We start from the raw sequence: 16,818 nt of genomic DNA, 5'->3' as shown, positions 1-16,818 counted from the left end.
CTATTTTTTTAGGTTTTTACCTTCTGCAGCCTCATCCTAACTTTTTCTCTGGAGTTCCTAAAATCTGATGCTGCACACAATCATATTTTCTTTTGGAGGAATTCTTTCCTTCCTTGCATGCCTCCCCTTAAAAACCCAAACAAAACCCCTGAAAGCACAGCTGCTGCAATGGAGTTTAAGAAAAATTGCTGTAATGGGGGGAATTTGTCTCACTGTTGATCTGTGGGGATTTTGAGTGTGAGCAGTAGGGCTTGCACTCAACACCTGTCCCAGGAAAATATCTTAGAGATAAAATGGATGAGAAGTTCATTGACAATATTGAACTTGAACCTGTAAGTTCTGTCTGTTCCAACCTGAATTTGTACATTGCAATTGAATTTCCCAGGCAGTATTTCTGCCCTGTGTTCCAGTACTCCTGCTGCTCTGCCCTGTGCAGTTGTCCTGGGGACATTGTCAGAATTTCCATCGTTGTCCCTCAAGGAACTGCTCCCAAGTGCCCAATTAAAAGTCTTTGGTGGTTTTGGTTTCATTGCCCTGATTCATCTCCTGTTTCCAAGAGTGCTCTTGAAGGATACAAGGCAGTTGAATCAATGAGATGAGTGTTGAAGATCCTTTCAGTTTTGAAGGGTACAGTACAGTCTCACTGATAAGTTTTGGGGCAGTGAGAGAAGTCAAGCTGCTGCTCTGAAATGGGTTTCATGAAAAGACTTTGAAAATCACCATGTACTGAGTAAGGACATCAAATCTGAGCATCAGCAATGGGCAGGCTTGACTCTTCCATGTCTGCTCTGAACTTCCCCTTCTGCTGCAGGCACTGAGTGGGATCCCCCTGTGGATTGGGACTTCTGCCTCAGTGGAGCTTCCTTCAAGATCAAGCTTCTTAAAAAAGATGACTCATGACAAAGTGTACAACAGATTCCCTCTGAATACTTTTTTACCTTCAAATTTCTTCTGGAGTCTTGATTTAGAAATGCACCTTTTGATCTTGATTTAGATGGCTCACTCTTAGCAATTTAGGTGGTGTTGAAATATTTGTGCTTTGGTAACTGGAAAATGGTTTGACATAGCACAAGGACAGGTACTGTATGAGGAACAATTTTACATACTGCTCTGAAAGATTGGAGCTAGTGGTAAGCTGAAATAAAATGCTGCTTAGAGCAGCAAGAATCATATGCATTTGCAGCTGTATTATTATTTTTAAATAGCCTCTTGTGCAGCCAACTTCTCAGTAGCACCAGTTATTTCTGTGAACTGGATCCCCTGTGAGGTTTATACCTGACATCTGGATGGATGATTAGTCTTTGAAATACCTGGGGGAAACAGCCCTGAGCTGTTTTCATTTAAATTATTTATTATTTAAAATTAGTTATTATTTTAAAGATATTTTTCTTTTGGCTTTGCTATGTCTCCTAGCCATAGCTGTCACTGCTGAGGCCTGACTTCATTCCCTCTCTTCTACAATGAAAAGCCAGTTCTTCATTCTCAATCACTGTATTTCTTGCCTTATTTTGAGTTTTGTGTTTTCCTTGCTCTTGTAAAAAAATCTGATCCGGCATATTGAGCAAAGAGTGCTTTTAATAGTGTTCTGAAGACTCTGCCTGTGGAGGAGTAGAAAACATTGCTGTGGTGTTTCTTCTGTGAAGGCAGATGAGGAGCTGCTTTACTCAGAAAGCAAAAAGGAAACTCCATGCTCTTTACGTTTACTTTTGCTGTATAGTCTTCTAGACCTTACATTTGATACTTTAAAGTACAATATTCTTGTTGAATAGCTGAAATTTTCATGGCAATAAAATGTCTGTCATGGACTTTCATCCAGAGTTGGCAAAAGCCCGGGCCTGCTGTTTATATAATAAAATTATTCCTTCCTTGAGCCGGGCATGTGACACTGGGTAGTGATAATCTTTGAGTGATGAAACATGACAAAAGTTCTAAAACCTCTCCAGTTCATTAAGAGTGTGCTAATTATGCCTGGTAGGTGAAAGAGGACTTATGCTTTTTATTCTCCTCATGTTAATTTTGGGACAGTCACCTCAACCCTGTTGATCATGGAACCTCTGACATTGCTGTAGCTCTGCAGCAGTCACACTGGGCTCTGGGTTGGAAGGAAAACAATTTTTCTTTGGGCAATGAAAATAATTGGGAAGCTGAGGGATTTTTGGCTTTGCACCTTCATGCAAAGGCTGGAATGAAGGGGAGGAAGTCAAAGATCCCCATGTCCTTTATCTGACTGTGAACATCTTCCATTTCTTATGTCTGAGCCCATGAAGTAACAGGGCTTGCAAAGTAGTGAGAGATGCTTTTGAAATGCCCAAAAGAATGCTGAATTTGATCCAGCCTCTTCACAGACTGTTGTTGCCCCCTGTTCTGCAGGTGCCCCAGAGCAGATAATATTTTAGCCTGTGCAGTAGCTGTGGATGCTCATGGGGAACAGAGTGCAGCAGAAGCCTGTTGGGTTGTAGGAGGTGAAACAGTGATTGGGAGGTGTGGGAGAGGGCTGGATAGCTGGGGAGTTTTCAAACAAAACAGATCTTTATCAAAAAAGCCAATTAATAAAAACTGAAATATTTCTTAAAGGTGTCGTTTTTTTATGAAAGTTCATAGAAACATAAGCAAAGCTATAATGGGAATGTTTTCATTGGAAGCCTGCCTGGCCTTCTGCCAACTTGTCTGCTGTTTTCTGTAATGAGATATTGAAAGACTTCAATTCTTTGAATATGTCTTACTCCTTGGCATCTGGCCTATTTTGGGGGAGGAGGGTGAAAATGTGAGCATGCCTGAGGTTCTGTGGCCAGCAATAATTCCATCAAGGAGCTTCCTTCCCCATTCCCAGAGCAGCTCTCCGTGCACATTCGGTGCCCTTTGAGGAAGGGCAGCTCCGAAGGGCGTCGGTGCTCAACTCTGTCCAGAGGGGTCTGGCAGGAGAGCTGAGATGTGGAGCTGCCAGGATCATTCACCTGCCAGGGTGGGGAATCAGCTGCTGTCAGCAGGTGTGCACCACCCTCCTCTTTGCCAGCTGGAAAGCCTCTGCACAAGCCTGTGCCTTTTTCACAGGTATCTCTGAGGGGTTCTCATGCAGCAGGGACAAGTGCGGGACTCCTGAGGGAGGGAAAGATTTTGAGACTTTGCCTGAACTGTGTTAGAGAAATTGAGAAGAGTGCTTGAGAAATTGAGTAAGATGGCAGAGAGCAGTTAAAGATTGGGGTGAATTTTTCTTTTCAACAAAGCTAGCCTACATTTTCATTCCAAGTCTTCATCTATGTCTCCAAAGGGAAAGCCCTTCTCTCCTCAAGGACTATGTCATTAAAATATTAGCTGGCCTAACCACAGATTACTTGCATGTTTCCATAGCAATGACACTTTGTAGAGCTTTATATTACAGTTTGCAGAGTATCTACTGTACATCAGCCTTTTTGAAGCTGAGTAACTGTCTTGGAAATCCTCTGATCTGTTTTCTGCTTGTCACAATGTAGAGAGAGACTAGATTGAGAGCATCAGAAAGAAGGCTAGTAAACAAGCCCATGAAAGTGCTGAGGGACTTAAAATTGACTTTATCAGAGTACTTGGTAGTTGTGATTATTTGTAACAGTAAGGTAGATGTAATGCTGCATCTAAACCTGCAGTGCTCTTAAGTATGTGGTTTGAAGCTCTTGGAAAATACTGGAAGAAATAAGTTGTGGAGCCATTCTTAGACTAAGTGGCATCTGCCTTAAAAGTGAAAATTAGAGTTTAATTAACTGGCAGGTTAATTTTGTATGCAAATAGTGCAACCAGAGAAGAAACAGCCTGCTTGACTGGGTACTGCACAGGATATAGCACTTGGATAACGGAGGCACTCTTCCTGTTTTCCTCCTGAATCAGTGCCACTGAAAACCCTCACACACAGGGCTCGGTGGCTCTTAGATCATGTAAACTTGTAAAAGTTTTTATTCAAAACCTGACTGGGGAATGTGTGTATCTCATTGAAGTCACGGCCTACTCCACTGCAGTTAAATTGAGGACCAATATAGCCCAGGATTTTTTACGAGAGACTTTAAAAGAAACACAGCAGCGTTGGACTGCAGACACTTGCCAGCTTTCCTGCCTGCCTGGGTGTTGGAGGTGCTTTGGATTTCAGAGAGCCAGCTCAATTAAAGTCACAAGTCACCTTTTCAAAAAACAATTCTGCACAGTCAAGAAAGCATCCCAGAGCTACCTCTGGCAGAGCCCAGTCCATGGACTTGTCTCTCCAGGGCCCTGCAGAGGGGCTGTACCTGCTGGAAATGGCACAGCAGCCATCAGGGCCTGACGTCAGCAACATCCGATCCCACGCCCGGCTCACATTGGCTGCCATCCCTCTGCTCCATCACCAGCTCGTTTTTATTTCCCCCTTCTAAGTGACACTAAGCTAGCATTGGGATTTAGCTCAAGCTAGTCTGCCTGGGAAAGCTAGAAAGAGGGAACTAGAGTTGCTGAAGAAATTAAAACCAGACATACCCGTGAATGCATGAGGGAGAGCCAGTCTGCTCTCATTGCCAGGCGGTCACTGAGGGCTGAACCTGATCTTTGGAATGTTCTCATGTGGGAGTGAAGGGTACAACTGAGCTGTCACCTTTTTGGTGTTTGGAAAGAGCTGTGCTCTAAAGCTGTCCTAGAGACATGCTAGGGGCAGGATGCTTGTGTGTCTGGTGCAAAGAGAAGGTTCTTTATTAGAACAGATAGATCTGTTGTGCTGTTAATCACTTGTGATCAGTGTTTATCTCCCAGGAAAAAGGAGGCAAGAAACCATCAGGATCATTCACTTTAATCAGAGCTGGTTTTGAGATAAAGTAAAATTGTGCCTGTGGCTAGATCAGAATTGGACTCAGTGACACGGAAAGAAACACGGCTGCTCTTGAAAGCATTTCTGTTGACTTCAAGACAGTCTTATCTTACTTTATTCTAGGGTTTTAGATCTCTAATATTCATTGACTAAGGTATATAAAACTGAATTCTTTTGAATTTAAAATCAAAATCTGTGGACTCTTTGAGGCTCTCTGCAGCTTCTCACAGAAACAGCACAGGATTTCTCCTAGCAGGGTTGTTAGTACCATCTAGGTACTAAGCAAAAACTCCTTTAGGATGCCTCTCCTAGCAATGCTGGTTGGCCAGCATTATGAGAGCAGCAGTGTGGTGGATGCTGCTCTGTTGCAGTAGACTTGCCATGCCATTACAAAATATTCCCCTTTGTCATCACAGGGCTGGGCTGTGAGGCTTTTAAACCACCTTTGTGAGTGTTCTCCATTTGTACAGACTAAAGTCTATGGGCTGAAAGGGTAGCCAAGAAATGCTGAAATGGATGGGCATGGGATAAAGCAAGAGCAAGGGCCTGGTTCTGCATCCAGTACAGGGGAAAATCTATTGTGATTCAAAGAGCTCAAAGCATTGAAAGTAAAGAATTAGATACATAGCTCTCTGGAAACAGGATCCACCCTTGCAAATAGTTTTGTATTTTTGAAATGTGCAAGCTATTAAAAAGCATTTTTCAAATGTCTATTGTGTAAAGGACTGACTTCCATGAGTCAGGTTTTACAGGAACTGGTCCAAGCCTTGTTCTTTTCCCTGAAAGAATTTCCTTCCAGTTTTCTCATGAAGAATGAAGTTCTGTAGACAACGTTCTGAGAGTGAGAACTGATATCTGCCTATAAAGGGAAAGGAGAAACTCCCACCTGTAGTAGGGACACTTGGTGTAATGTCCAGTGCTCTGAGTCCAAACTCCCATTCCTTACCTTTCTGGTCTTTGTTAGTTTGCTTTTCTGCACCCAGTGCTTTGGAGTGAGCCCTAACAAAGCTGCCAAATAATCCCACAGTGTATAAAGGAGCAAAACTTAATCTTACAAGGAGGGCTAGAGAAGTATATAAGTATTCTAGAGAGTACTTGAAAACCCCTTCTGGAAAGCCCCTACTACCAGTGTAAAACAGGCTTTTTACACTGTAAAATACCTTGAAGTTGTTGATATGTCCAGGCCTTAATTTGAAAGTCCCTTTGAAATAATTGCAGGTGCTGGTGCACTTTTCTAAGAACTCTCTGCACTCTTGTGTGTTTTTTATGTAAAACCTAATCTAGTTTTTGATGACTCAGAGCCTAACAAAAGATTCTGGAGTGAGTCTACAGGTTTTCTGACCTCAGATTTTCTGTAACACTGATGAGACTCAGAACTGCTGTAGCTGTCCTGTCCCAGATGTGATACTGGGAGCAGGGAGGACCTGATGACATTTCCTAATTCAGGAACTTTGAAAGGGGGAGATGGAACAGCACAGAGAATTGATTCCACAGGCTTAGCCTGGATATGTGTTCCTCTGACCCTGGATGGGGCTGGGAGCTTCAAGCAAAGTAGGGTTGGAGCCATGTCTTACTCTCAATGGTGCTTTGTGCAAATACTTGTGCACTACACAAACAACTGTAGTAGTTAAGCTAGGAATAACTGAAGCTTCCTAACCAGGAAGCTGCTACACTGAATCTGAAGGTTTTCACCTTCCTTTTACAACAAGACCTGTTATTGCCTCACTAGATGTGTGCACACCTGAAAGTTCCCAGCTCACCCCATAAAAAGAACCTGTATGCTGGGGTTTAATACTCAGTCCCGCAGAATGAATGCTGCTATCTGAATCAGGTGTTTGGTCAGCAACCCCAGGGTGCAAACGTCTGGGTCAAGGTTCAGATTTAGTTTAGATTGGCTCAATTAAAGCATCTACTGGTTTGTCAGAGAACAGTGAAGTTACTGTGTTGGATATTCAGCATGAAATGGTATTTGGAGCTGCAGCTGGGAGCCTGTTTTCTCTTCTTTCATGTGGGAGGTGTGGCTCGGAGGTGAGCAGCTGCATGGTGCCAAGTAGCACACCTCTCAGTGCTGAGCCATTCTGTGCTCAAGCTGGAGATCAAAATCTTCTTTCTGCTGCCTTTATTTGTGTTCCTGTGTATACCTAGGGATTGTGCATCTGAAAGATGGCTGTTGTCACTGTGTCACTGCTCGCTGGTGCTTGTGTAATCTGATGGCGAGGGCACAGGGCTGCAAGCAGATGTTCAGGGTCTGACTTAGAAACCTGCTAGCAGCAAATCAATGTGTGTAGCTGCTTTCTTACTCTGAATGAGAATGTGACCTGTCCCTCTGTAAAACACTCATGAAATGCCTTAAAAATGCACTTTTTCAGTGGCAATGTTCCTGATGAAACGTCCAGTCTTTGTAAAACAGGGGAGAGTATTCAGGACAGCTTTCCAAAAGAAAATGTATAACACATTTCTGCTCACAGACCAGTCTCTCCCAGTACATGAACATGCCTGTGGCTGCTGAATTAACTGATTCAGGGTTTACAGTCAGGTTCATGATAAAGTTGTTTGAGCAAGAACTGGCCAAACAGAAACAGCTTTGGTATCTTGTATGCCCTTACATTTGTAACCTATTTTGAGAATGGAAGTAAAAGCCTGTTTGCCATGAATTCAGATAGGGGAATTCTGGGCAGGCATGCACCAGCCCTGCAGGTGTGCAGTTCTGCCTGTCTGTTGGGCATCTGTAGCATCCCCTTTCCTGTGCTAAACACTTCAGCTTGCACTTAGCAAAGCAGTGCAGGCACTCTAACAGTTCCCTATCTTCCCCTGTCCCCTTCCCTTATCACCTCATGTCACAGTCTTTGCTCCAAACAGAAGCCTAAATGACAAACCCAAGGTAAAACATGAACCTTGGGTGTGTGATGGACACAGCCCTGCCCAGCCACCACTGCTCTCTAGCAGTGTTTTTCCCTCTGAAGAGTTCACTGTTTGCTCTTGTGGGCTGGCTTCAGGGCTGCTGATGCCTGAGCAACTGGAGTTTTTCCATGGTGGTGCCCAGTGCTCTCCAGGCTGTGGCTTTCAAACACAATACACCTTTGTCATTTGTTTGGAGCTTTAGGCGGCACCTGCCCTTGTAGTCGTGCCTGCACCAGTCTTCTTTTAACAAAAACTCACATTTCCTCATACTCCTTGCTTTTCCCCTCCCTCAAGCGTTTGATACTAAAAAATCTCAGATCACACTGGAACAGTTGACTTCAGACTTCCTTTAAGATTACATGTTCCCTTTGGTTTGAGAGAGCTTGAAAGCTGAGTTCAAGATGCACATTTTCTCTTGTTTTATTTTTTTTTCTGTAGTATTTCAATAACAGTTTAGTGATTATTTTCTCCTGTTTACCTTCTGTCATTCTGTTTTTCTTTTTCAGCTCTTCCTCCAAAGCCCCCCAAACCAATGACTCCAGTCAATACAAATGGAATAAAGGACAATACCAGTTTCTCTCTGCAGGAAGCAGAGTGGTACTGGGGGGACATCTCAAGGTAAGCAATCTTGCTAGAACATATTAATTAAAAGGTATTAATATATATTGTTAAAAGTAGGATAAGCCTGCTAGAATTCAAGAGAAAAAGAGCATACCTATTTCAGGCAGCATTTTACTGGAAGGGAATGCTTTAGGACCATGCTTGACAAAGCACCTAAGTGAAAGTATTCAGCTGGATTCAAGATATTTAAATTGTGGCTCTTCTGGTGCAGATATTGTCAGTCTTGATGACAGTAATTTTTGAGTTTCTATGCTTCTGAATCTGATATTTAAAGAAGTGTTGTAAGCATGCAATCCTGCAATGCATGCAGTTCAGCAAAATTTCAGTATAAAAATAATACTTCAGGACAACAGGAGTTGCATTCTTATTTTTGGTTTCTTTAACGTTTGTTTAAAATTTCAGCTGTATTAATTTCTATTACATGGTGATATGAAAAATAGCTCTTACAAATGCTAACCATCATCCCAGCTATACTGAGCAGATGATAGAGACACATACCAAACAAATTAGGTTTTGCCTCTTAAGAAAACCCTTTTTTATGCACTTGAGAGAATACATTGCTTGGGCTAGGTTCAGAAAATGAAAGACCTGTTTTTGTATACTTAATTGCATAAAAGGACTGAAATGTTCAGTCATCTCCTACCCTCTTAAGGCACTTCTGAAGAGTCTAGAATTTGGAGCTGTAAGAGGACAGGCGAGTGTGCTGGGAGTGTGGTCAGGAATTGCTCAAACTTGTGCACATAGTACTTTGAAGCACCTTGGCAGATAGAGGCATGAAGAGTGTGTTTGCCACATGAGCTCACTGACGTTCTGAGGGAGATAAAGTTTTCATATCTTTATTGTACCACCCTTATCTTTTTATAAAGCTAACCCTCATAGATCTTGCTTTTGAAGGGCCTTGGCAGAGATATTTTTCTGTTAATTTTAAGCTGAAGCTGAGTGGCAAAACCCGATCACAAAACCCACTAAGCACAGTTTGTTTAAAACTGCTCAATATTGGTATCAGTTTATTGACTGTGGATTTGTCCCTCAATTACCAGTGCCCACGGTGGCAGGAGCTAATGCACTGCAAATCGCATTGGAGTGGCTTTATTAGATTTAAACTTGATACACGCTTATGTAAAGATGGAATTGTTTATGACCCTGGTTTGGCAGCCAGCAGGTACAGGCTGCATCAAGCTAGCAGGGCAGGAGCAATGTTCTTCAGTCCAGAACTTGTGCTGAAAATTTTGTCATGAGCTCCAGGGTGCAGCTTGCAGGCCCAAACCTGCAGGTCATTATCTGTCCATTCAAAAAGGAGTTAACTGGGACCAATCTGTAAAATGGTCCGAGAGGAGTAAATGGATATGAGCATGTGATACTCAGTAGGAGTCAGTTTTACTAACAAAATAGTTTTCAGGTAGCTAAATCAAAGCTAAGGCTATTCTTTTGTTATTCTTTTGAATACTTTTGTTCCTTAGTATTTGAACAAAAAAAACCTGCTGTTGATTTTTCTTTGTAAGATTCAGCTAGGCTTCCTACAGCACCTAAAATTGTTGAGGCTACTTGAGAAACTTTAGTTTCCAAATGATTGTATTAAAAAGTGCTTAGGGCTTCCAAAACCTTTGAGGGAGTTGTTACAAAGTGAGATACATAATCTGGGTGAAATGCTCATAAGCAAGATGCATATCTCTTCAGCTGAAATAATTTTCTTAAAGCCTACAGGTACTCACTTTCACTAAAAGATTTCTTGGTTTAGCTTAAAGCTCTGGACTGAGTATCCTTCTGCCTCAGTTGTAAATAAGGAAAAGTTGCACTGCAGCTAGCAAGGTTGTAGTGGTTTAAAAGGGCTGTAAATAAGATCAGAGTTAAGCCAATAATGAGCCTCTTGAGACTAAAACTGTGCTAAACTCTAGGCACCTTTGAGCTGTGATTCTAGAGACCATGTCTTAAGAGGTCAGGACTGGCTTCTCAAAGGGCACCTGTTCCAGTGTGGACTTTAAAACCTGAACAGATTAAAGGGAAAGGTTGTGAACTGAGTCACAGCTGCCACTGTTGTTTAAACAGAGACTCTTTCCTAAGTGGCAGTTGACTGCAGCTACTTTTCTTCAGTAGAGCTACACAAGCTCAGACTTGCTTTAGGTGGCCTAACAAACTGGAGAGCCTGTGCGTGACAGAAGATTGAACTCTGCAGACATTGGTGTTGCTGGGTCAGATGTTTCACCTGTGGCAAAGGTGGTCATGTCCTTAGCACTTCTAATTTTGCCTCCCTTTCCATTCTCCAGGGAAGAAGTCAATGACAAATTGCGAGACATGCCAGATGGAACATTCCTGGTGCGCGACGCATCGACCAAGATGCAGGGAGACTACACTCTGACACTGAGGTGAGCACTGAGCACCTGTGGTCCCCTCAGCAAAGCCCTGAGGAGCTGTTGCCATTCCAGTGACAACAGCTGGCTGTGTGAAGCTTATGTGGCTCAAGCTGAGAGATGTTCCCAGTTGTGCACATCACAGAACAAGCAAATAAAGAGCCAGGTCTGGCAGTCAGTTCTGCTCTGTGCCTTGAGTCCTGTGCCTCACTAAGTGCTACCCTGAGGATCTCTGTGTAGATGAGATGGGACTCAGGGAGGAGAGCTGCTCAGGAGTGCTTCATGGTTTCAGAACTGCTAAGGTAAAAGGTGTTTGTAAATCAGGCCTTTGATTAATGGGAGAGTGTTGAGTACCTCATCAGCCTGCAGCTCTGGAGAACTGAACACAATGTCTTGGTAAAAAGACTATCTTGTGCTTTCTGATCCAAAGTTTAGGGAATATTGATTGGAGCCATGCTCTTTTCTTCATGTCTGCACGTGGCAAGTTTCCCAGAGCTGCCCCAGCCCTGTCTGCTGCAGTTAGGCAGAAGCCTCATGTGACTGCCTCTGGTGCCTTGCCCAGCCTGCCCAGCCACTTGCCTCTGACAGGCTCCCAAGGTTGATTGTTAGGGACAGGCAGGTGAGGCACAGAAGCCACAGCCTTTGTAGCACACCCTTGGGAGTTACTGTGATACGCAGGTACTTGATCCTGCCTTGAAATTCCATTGCCTTAGTGGTAGGTTTGATCCCAAGGGTGTAGTTAAAATTCTGCTTTAACTTCTACCTCCAAGTTCACAGGCTGTGTGCCAAGGTTTGGCATGATTTAGTTATTTTACTGAATTTTACTGAATTTTTGTCTTTAGGACGCAAAATTTTAAGTACAGGAGAAGGACAGAACAGTGTCTAAAGAGTCTGTTGTTGGAAAAAAAGGAAAAAAATAAACACTATATTTGGGGAAACCACTAGAATATATAAATCTGGATAACGACATGTACAACCATCTTGTAATCCTCAAAGGATATTGTAAATTCATGTATCCTGTATTAGCACCATAACTCAAAAAGATTCATTAATAATTGTATAAATATGTATTCTGTTGTATACTGTTAGTGACCCTGAATTGCAGGAAATTATGGGTTTGGGTTTTCTTACAGCTCCTTTATTCAGCCTTCAGAATTCTCCTTTTCCCTTGCAAAACTTCTGGCAAAGCTAGGACTTAAATACCATAAGCTGGCTCCAGAATGAACACATAGGGAGAAATTTACTTTGGGCTTTGTTCCTGTTCAAATAATCTGATGATAATTCTGTGTGTATTGACTCTTAAACTACTTAATACTGCTGCTGTGTAAAGAATCGCTGTGAAGGTGTGCAGTGTGGGAGCCGCTCGCCCAGGAATCTCACTGGTGTCATCAGCCTTAGTGCTGATGAGGGATGGGAGGGACACAGCAAAACCTCTGAATGACTGTGCTTTACAGGAAGGGTGGCAACAACAAACTGATAAAGATCTACCATCGGGATGGGAAATATGGCTTTTCTGATCCTCTGACATTTAATTCCGTGGTGGAGCTCATTAACCACTACCGCAATGAGTCCCTTGCTCAGTACAACCCCAAGCTCGACGTGAAGTTGATGTATCCTGTGTCCAGGTACCAGCAGGTAAGAGCTTCAGCAGACCCCAATGGCTTTTAGTGCAGAACAGAAAAAAATTGCAGATGCGTATAATTTTTTTTTATTGGTGGTTTATTTTTGTGTGTGTTTTTATTTGTTTTGGTTGGTTGGTTTTTTGAAAACAGGATTTTTTTTTTTGCCAAAATTTTCATATTTGGCTTCACTTGCATCTTCCATCTAAGCTGCTACACTTTATCAGGTTTCCAGTCTCCATCTGAGCCCAACAGAGAATTTAAACCCTGAGAGGCAGCAGAGTTGAACCTCTGAGAAACTTTTTCATTTCTCCATGGACCCTGGTGAACCCACTGAGCACTGCTGTAACCAGTGCGACCCATATGAGCTGTGCAGGTGCTCACTCTGTGCATAGCCCTCTAAATTTTTCAAGAACATTTTTTAAACTTTTATTCATCAGCCCAAACCACATTTTTGCATTAAGGAAAAAAAAAATGCATAGCTTTTTAGAAAAGTAAAAAAAACCCCAAACTCTGATCTTTAACTGAAGATTCTAAGCAATTTCCTTCCTTCTTTCTTGAACTGGGGATAGCAATCCTGAAAGCAAGGTGTGGTGTGTTTTTGGAAGTTTAGGATTTTGGCACGGCTCTTGGTGTCCCATAGTTCCAGTTCCTTGTGTCTGTAAACTGTGGAACATGTTTCACAAAGGAAGGCAGATTTAGACAGAGTGCTCTCTAAAAACTGGATTGTAAAGCATGATGCTAATATCTGTAAAATGCAAATATGCATAAGTGGACAAATGAATACTCTTAAGGAAAAGCTGCTTTGCTTGAAGACTTAACAGCTCTTTGTATGTGCAGGATCAGTTGGTGAAAGAAGATAATATAGATGCAGTAGGTAAAAAGCTTCAAGAATACCATGCTCAGTATCAGGAAAAGAGCAAAGAGTACGACAAATTGTATGAAGAATATACCAGAACTTCCCAGGTTGGTACTGCTTTGGCTCTTTGTGGAGTGTGTTTATTGTTGTTTAAAAAGCAAAGAGTTTTTTTTAACACTGTTAGGGCTAATAAAGGCAGTGTAAGGAAAAAAATCTTAGTAAATTGTGGAATACAACAAGAAAGTTTCATATTTGATGGAAACACTGAATGTTGCTGTTGCTGATAGTCCTAGAGGTATGGTGTGGGGCAAAGAAGAGGAGCTGAACTTTTTAGTATAAAGTAAAAGCTGTGGAGAAGGCCAACACTTAGAAGCTTTACACTACTGAGTATTTCCAGCTGCCACATGCTGCAGTGAGAGTTGTAGAGGGATTTGTCCAGGTTTTTTGTGAAATCATGTGCAAGTCAGTTACCAGATATTATGCATTAAGGAAGTGTGAATACAGTATTTGGACTGCTTCTTGAAAAATAAGATAGTTCATATATGGGGAGGAGGTTTGCTGGCAGTCTTCCTGCAAACTAAGATGGAAAATATGACTAAAATGTTTGAGGGGTTTGCAGCCTAATAGAGAGCATTGTGTAGGGGAGGAGGGTAGACTTACAGGGAGTAAGTCTGCCTGGTTCTTTCCTGACCCTGCTCAGACATTTGACTGAATTTAAAGCTGATTAATCCTATTTTAACTAAGTGGGGGGAAAAAGTATCATCTTCTCAGTCAGTTTAGGGAACGTAATCGAGTCTTGCATTGTCATCTGTATTATGAACAAATGATGAAGGACTCTTTCCTCACACAGGAAATTCAGATGAAGAGAACTGCAATCGAGGCATTTAATGAAACAATTAAGATATTTGAGGAGCAGTGCCACTCACAAGAGCGATACAGCAAAGAATACATCGAGCGATTCCGCAGGGAGGGCAACGACAAAGAAATTGAGCGGTGAGCTCTCAGGTTCTGTTTGCTTACCTGGAAACAAGTGGTGTCCACACTGGCACTGCCATTACAGCATCATAGAAATCATATAAGCCACTTTGGAAGCTCAGTGTTTTCTGATACCTTTCCTCAAGGTATCTCAGCCTTCAGTAAAGCTCTCTTCTCTCAAAGAATTGCAGAGCTGGGAAATCTCTGGATTATTCTCTCTTAACTTCAGTAAATCAAGATACTGGGATGAGAACCAGGAAAGAACAGGAAATAATGATTTAATTTGCTTATCCCATTTCTATTTGGATTTGCTCAGAATATAATTCAGAGAACTCTGTACTTGCAAACTGTGAAATGTACATAAATCTGGTAAATCTCATTGTCCATAGCTGGTTTTGGTCGCTTTCAGAGAAGATAACTGTTTAGTAGCTGTCATCTAACAAATTCACTGAGTGCATTGTTTGAAACTGCCCTTCCAAGAGGGTATTAGCAGAAAAAGCTGGATTTGGGCCTTTGAAGAAAGGCCAGGTATAATGGCTCACTTGACATAGTGCTTTATGAACCACATTAGGGAGGTTTTTGGACCAGAAACAATTACCTGTAACAATTTCATTATGCACTTGGGGTGCTTCATTCTGAGTAAAGACAATTAAGAAGCAAAAGATGTAATTTTCCTGAGTCACACAAAACCTGCAAACTAATCTTGAATGAAGAGACAGGCAGCATTACTTCCTTGTAGCTCTTGATAGTAACTGAAGTTTGCATTTGAAATCTTGCTATTGCTGATGCCTGTGGTGGGCTTGCATAATTGATACAACAAAAACTGAATCTGACAGTGAGGGAAGAATCTGTTCTAGCTTACCTTTCTACAGAGAATTTCTTCCTGCATCTCTGCCAGAAGGAAATATATTCAGGTAAACTGAAGGTTGCAAGCCCTCTGAGAAGAGGTCTTTCCTGTCACTTATACAGTAATTTTCATGTGAGGATGAGGTGGTCAAAGGGAGGAGTTGCTGTTATGGTAGTTCTTTGTTACTCTTCTGTAAGTGCCACCAGTAGGTTCAGTCCTTCTGGGCTGGTTTGACCTCTTCTCTCCTATTCATTTGCAGGATAATGATGAACTACGAAAAATTAAAATCACGCCTGGGTGAGATCCATGACAGTAAAATGCGCCTGGAACAAGACTTGAAGAAACAAGCTCTGGACAACCGGGAGACTGATAAGAAAATGAACAGCATCAAGCCTGACCTAATTCAGCTCCGCAAAATCAGAGATCAGTATCTTGTGTAAGTAAGCCTGACCCATACCTCAGAATAGTGTCTCTGATGAATCTGATTAATGGCTGTTTCCATCAGGATAATTTTAATTTGAATTTTCTTTTCATAACCAAAGTTCTGTTGATGTTAAGGTGCTACAGTCTGGCAGGGGATGTCTGAGAGCTGGTTGGCCTCTTCATGACTTCATTATTTAAAGAGCCAGCCACAACTAGGTGCACAATCTGCAACTCCTGTAAATAAAGAATTTAAGAAAAATTAGTTATAAACAAAACCTTTGATTGCTAATACAACAGATGGTAGTACTTTTTTTCTGTTATGTTGTTTATATACACACTTGATTTCACCACTGTTATCCAGCTCCTGATGTCCCTGGGCTGGACACAGACTGTTTCTCCTGTGTCTGAGCTTCAGCTTGCTCACTAAGAAAACCCATACATGTCCTCTAATGTATTAATGTTCTCTTCTTCTGGCAGATGGCTCAATCACAAGGGGGTGAGACAGAAGAGAATAAATGACTGGCTGGGGATCAAAAATGAAAATATTGATGAGTAAGTGTCAGTATACATATGATTTTATTGAGAAGTGTTCCATTAGTAAGTGTTTTCTCTTGTGGGGTTGGTAACAAAAACTACCAGTTTCTCAATAAAAGACTGGAGTCATGTGATGTCATGTGAGGCAGCAACTCTGCTGAAACATGTAGGATTAAAATTAAGATCTAAGTGGAAGCCTTTAATATATGTTTGTTAGGAGCCCAACCTCCCAATTTGGGCAATTCTGGTATTTCTTTGTATGATTTCTGTGAAAATAACTCTACTTATTAACTCCTTTACTGATCACTGCTTAACAAATGTATCCTTTCAGCACATACTTTGTGAATGAAGAAGATGAAAACCTGCCACATCATGATGAGAAGACTTGGTTTGTCGGGGATCTCAACCGTGTCCAAGCGGAAGACTTGCTCTGTGGGAAACCTGACGGAGCATTTTTAATTCGCGAGAGCAGCAAGAAAGGATGTTATGCTTGTTCTGTGGTGTAAGTCTCTTTTCCTTTTTGTTCCTACTACTCGATTCTTAAACCTCTACCAAAGCTCTTTATTTTGGAGAACAAAAGCGAGGCCTTGCTTAGGCCTACCCAGTGGAATGTGTTGCATGATTGCAGGAAGACAGGCATGGTAAGAGCTTTGGAACAAAAATGTGCTTTGAATGTGCAATAACTGTAGTCCTGCAGCCTCTGCACTTCCCACAGTAGTTAGTACAAAGTTCTGAAGTATCCCAACTTGAAGCTCTGTAGCAAGGGCCTAAGTTAGGGCCTAATTCTCCCATATTCTTCCCTGCTAAGGGACACATGGGAAGAAGTAAAACAGGGCTATAAAGGTGTAGCATCTTCCATTCTCATTTTCAGACATGCCCAATTCTAGATCTTT

At 41.9% G+C, this 16,818-nt stretch overlaps 1 protein-coding gene across 2 annotated transcripts in view; it reads left to right on the top strand.

Annotated features, from left to right (window-relative positions):
* The window catches only part of PIK3R3 (phosphoinositide-3-kinase regulatory subunit 3), a 77,847-nt gene that overhangs the window by 52,642 nt on the left and 8,387 nt on the right, over positions 1-16,818 (top strand). For both annotated transcript variants that reach the window (XM_059477759.1, XM_059477760.1), the window contains 8 exons: positions 8,206-8,317; positions 10,585-10,683; positions 12,123-12,303; positions 13,128-13,253; positions 13,997-14,139; positions 15,228-15,404; positions 15,869-15,943; positions 16,257-16,427. In XM_059477759.1, coding sequence (XP_059333742.1) covers positions 8,206-8,317; positions 10,585-10,683; positions 12,123-12,303; positions 13,128-13,253; positions 13,997-14,139; positions 15,228-15,404; positions 15,869-15,943; positions 16,257-16,427 — 1,084 coding nt within the window. The remainder of the gene's footprint in view (positions 1-8,205; positions 8,318-10,584; positions 10,684-12,122; positions 12,304-13,127; positions 13,254-13,996; positions 14,140-15,227; positions 15,405-15,868; positions 15,944-16,256; positions 16,428-16,818) is intronic.

Source organism: Ammospiza nelsoni, chromosome 9 (assembly GCF_027579445.1).
Source record: "Ammospiza nelsoni isolate bAmmNel1 chromosome 9, bAmmNel1.pri, whole genome shotgun sequence".
Lineage (NCBI taxonomy): Eukaryota > Metazoa > Chordata > Aves > Passeriformes > Passerellidae > Ammospiza > Ammospiza nelsoni.
The sequence above is the reverse complement of the archived record's forward strand: the minus strand, read 5'-3'. Positions and strand labels throughout refer to the sequence as shown.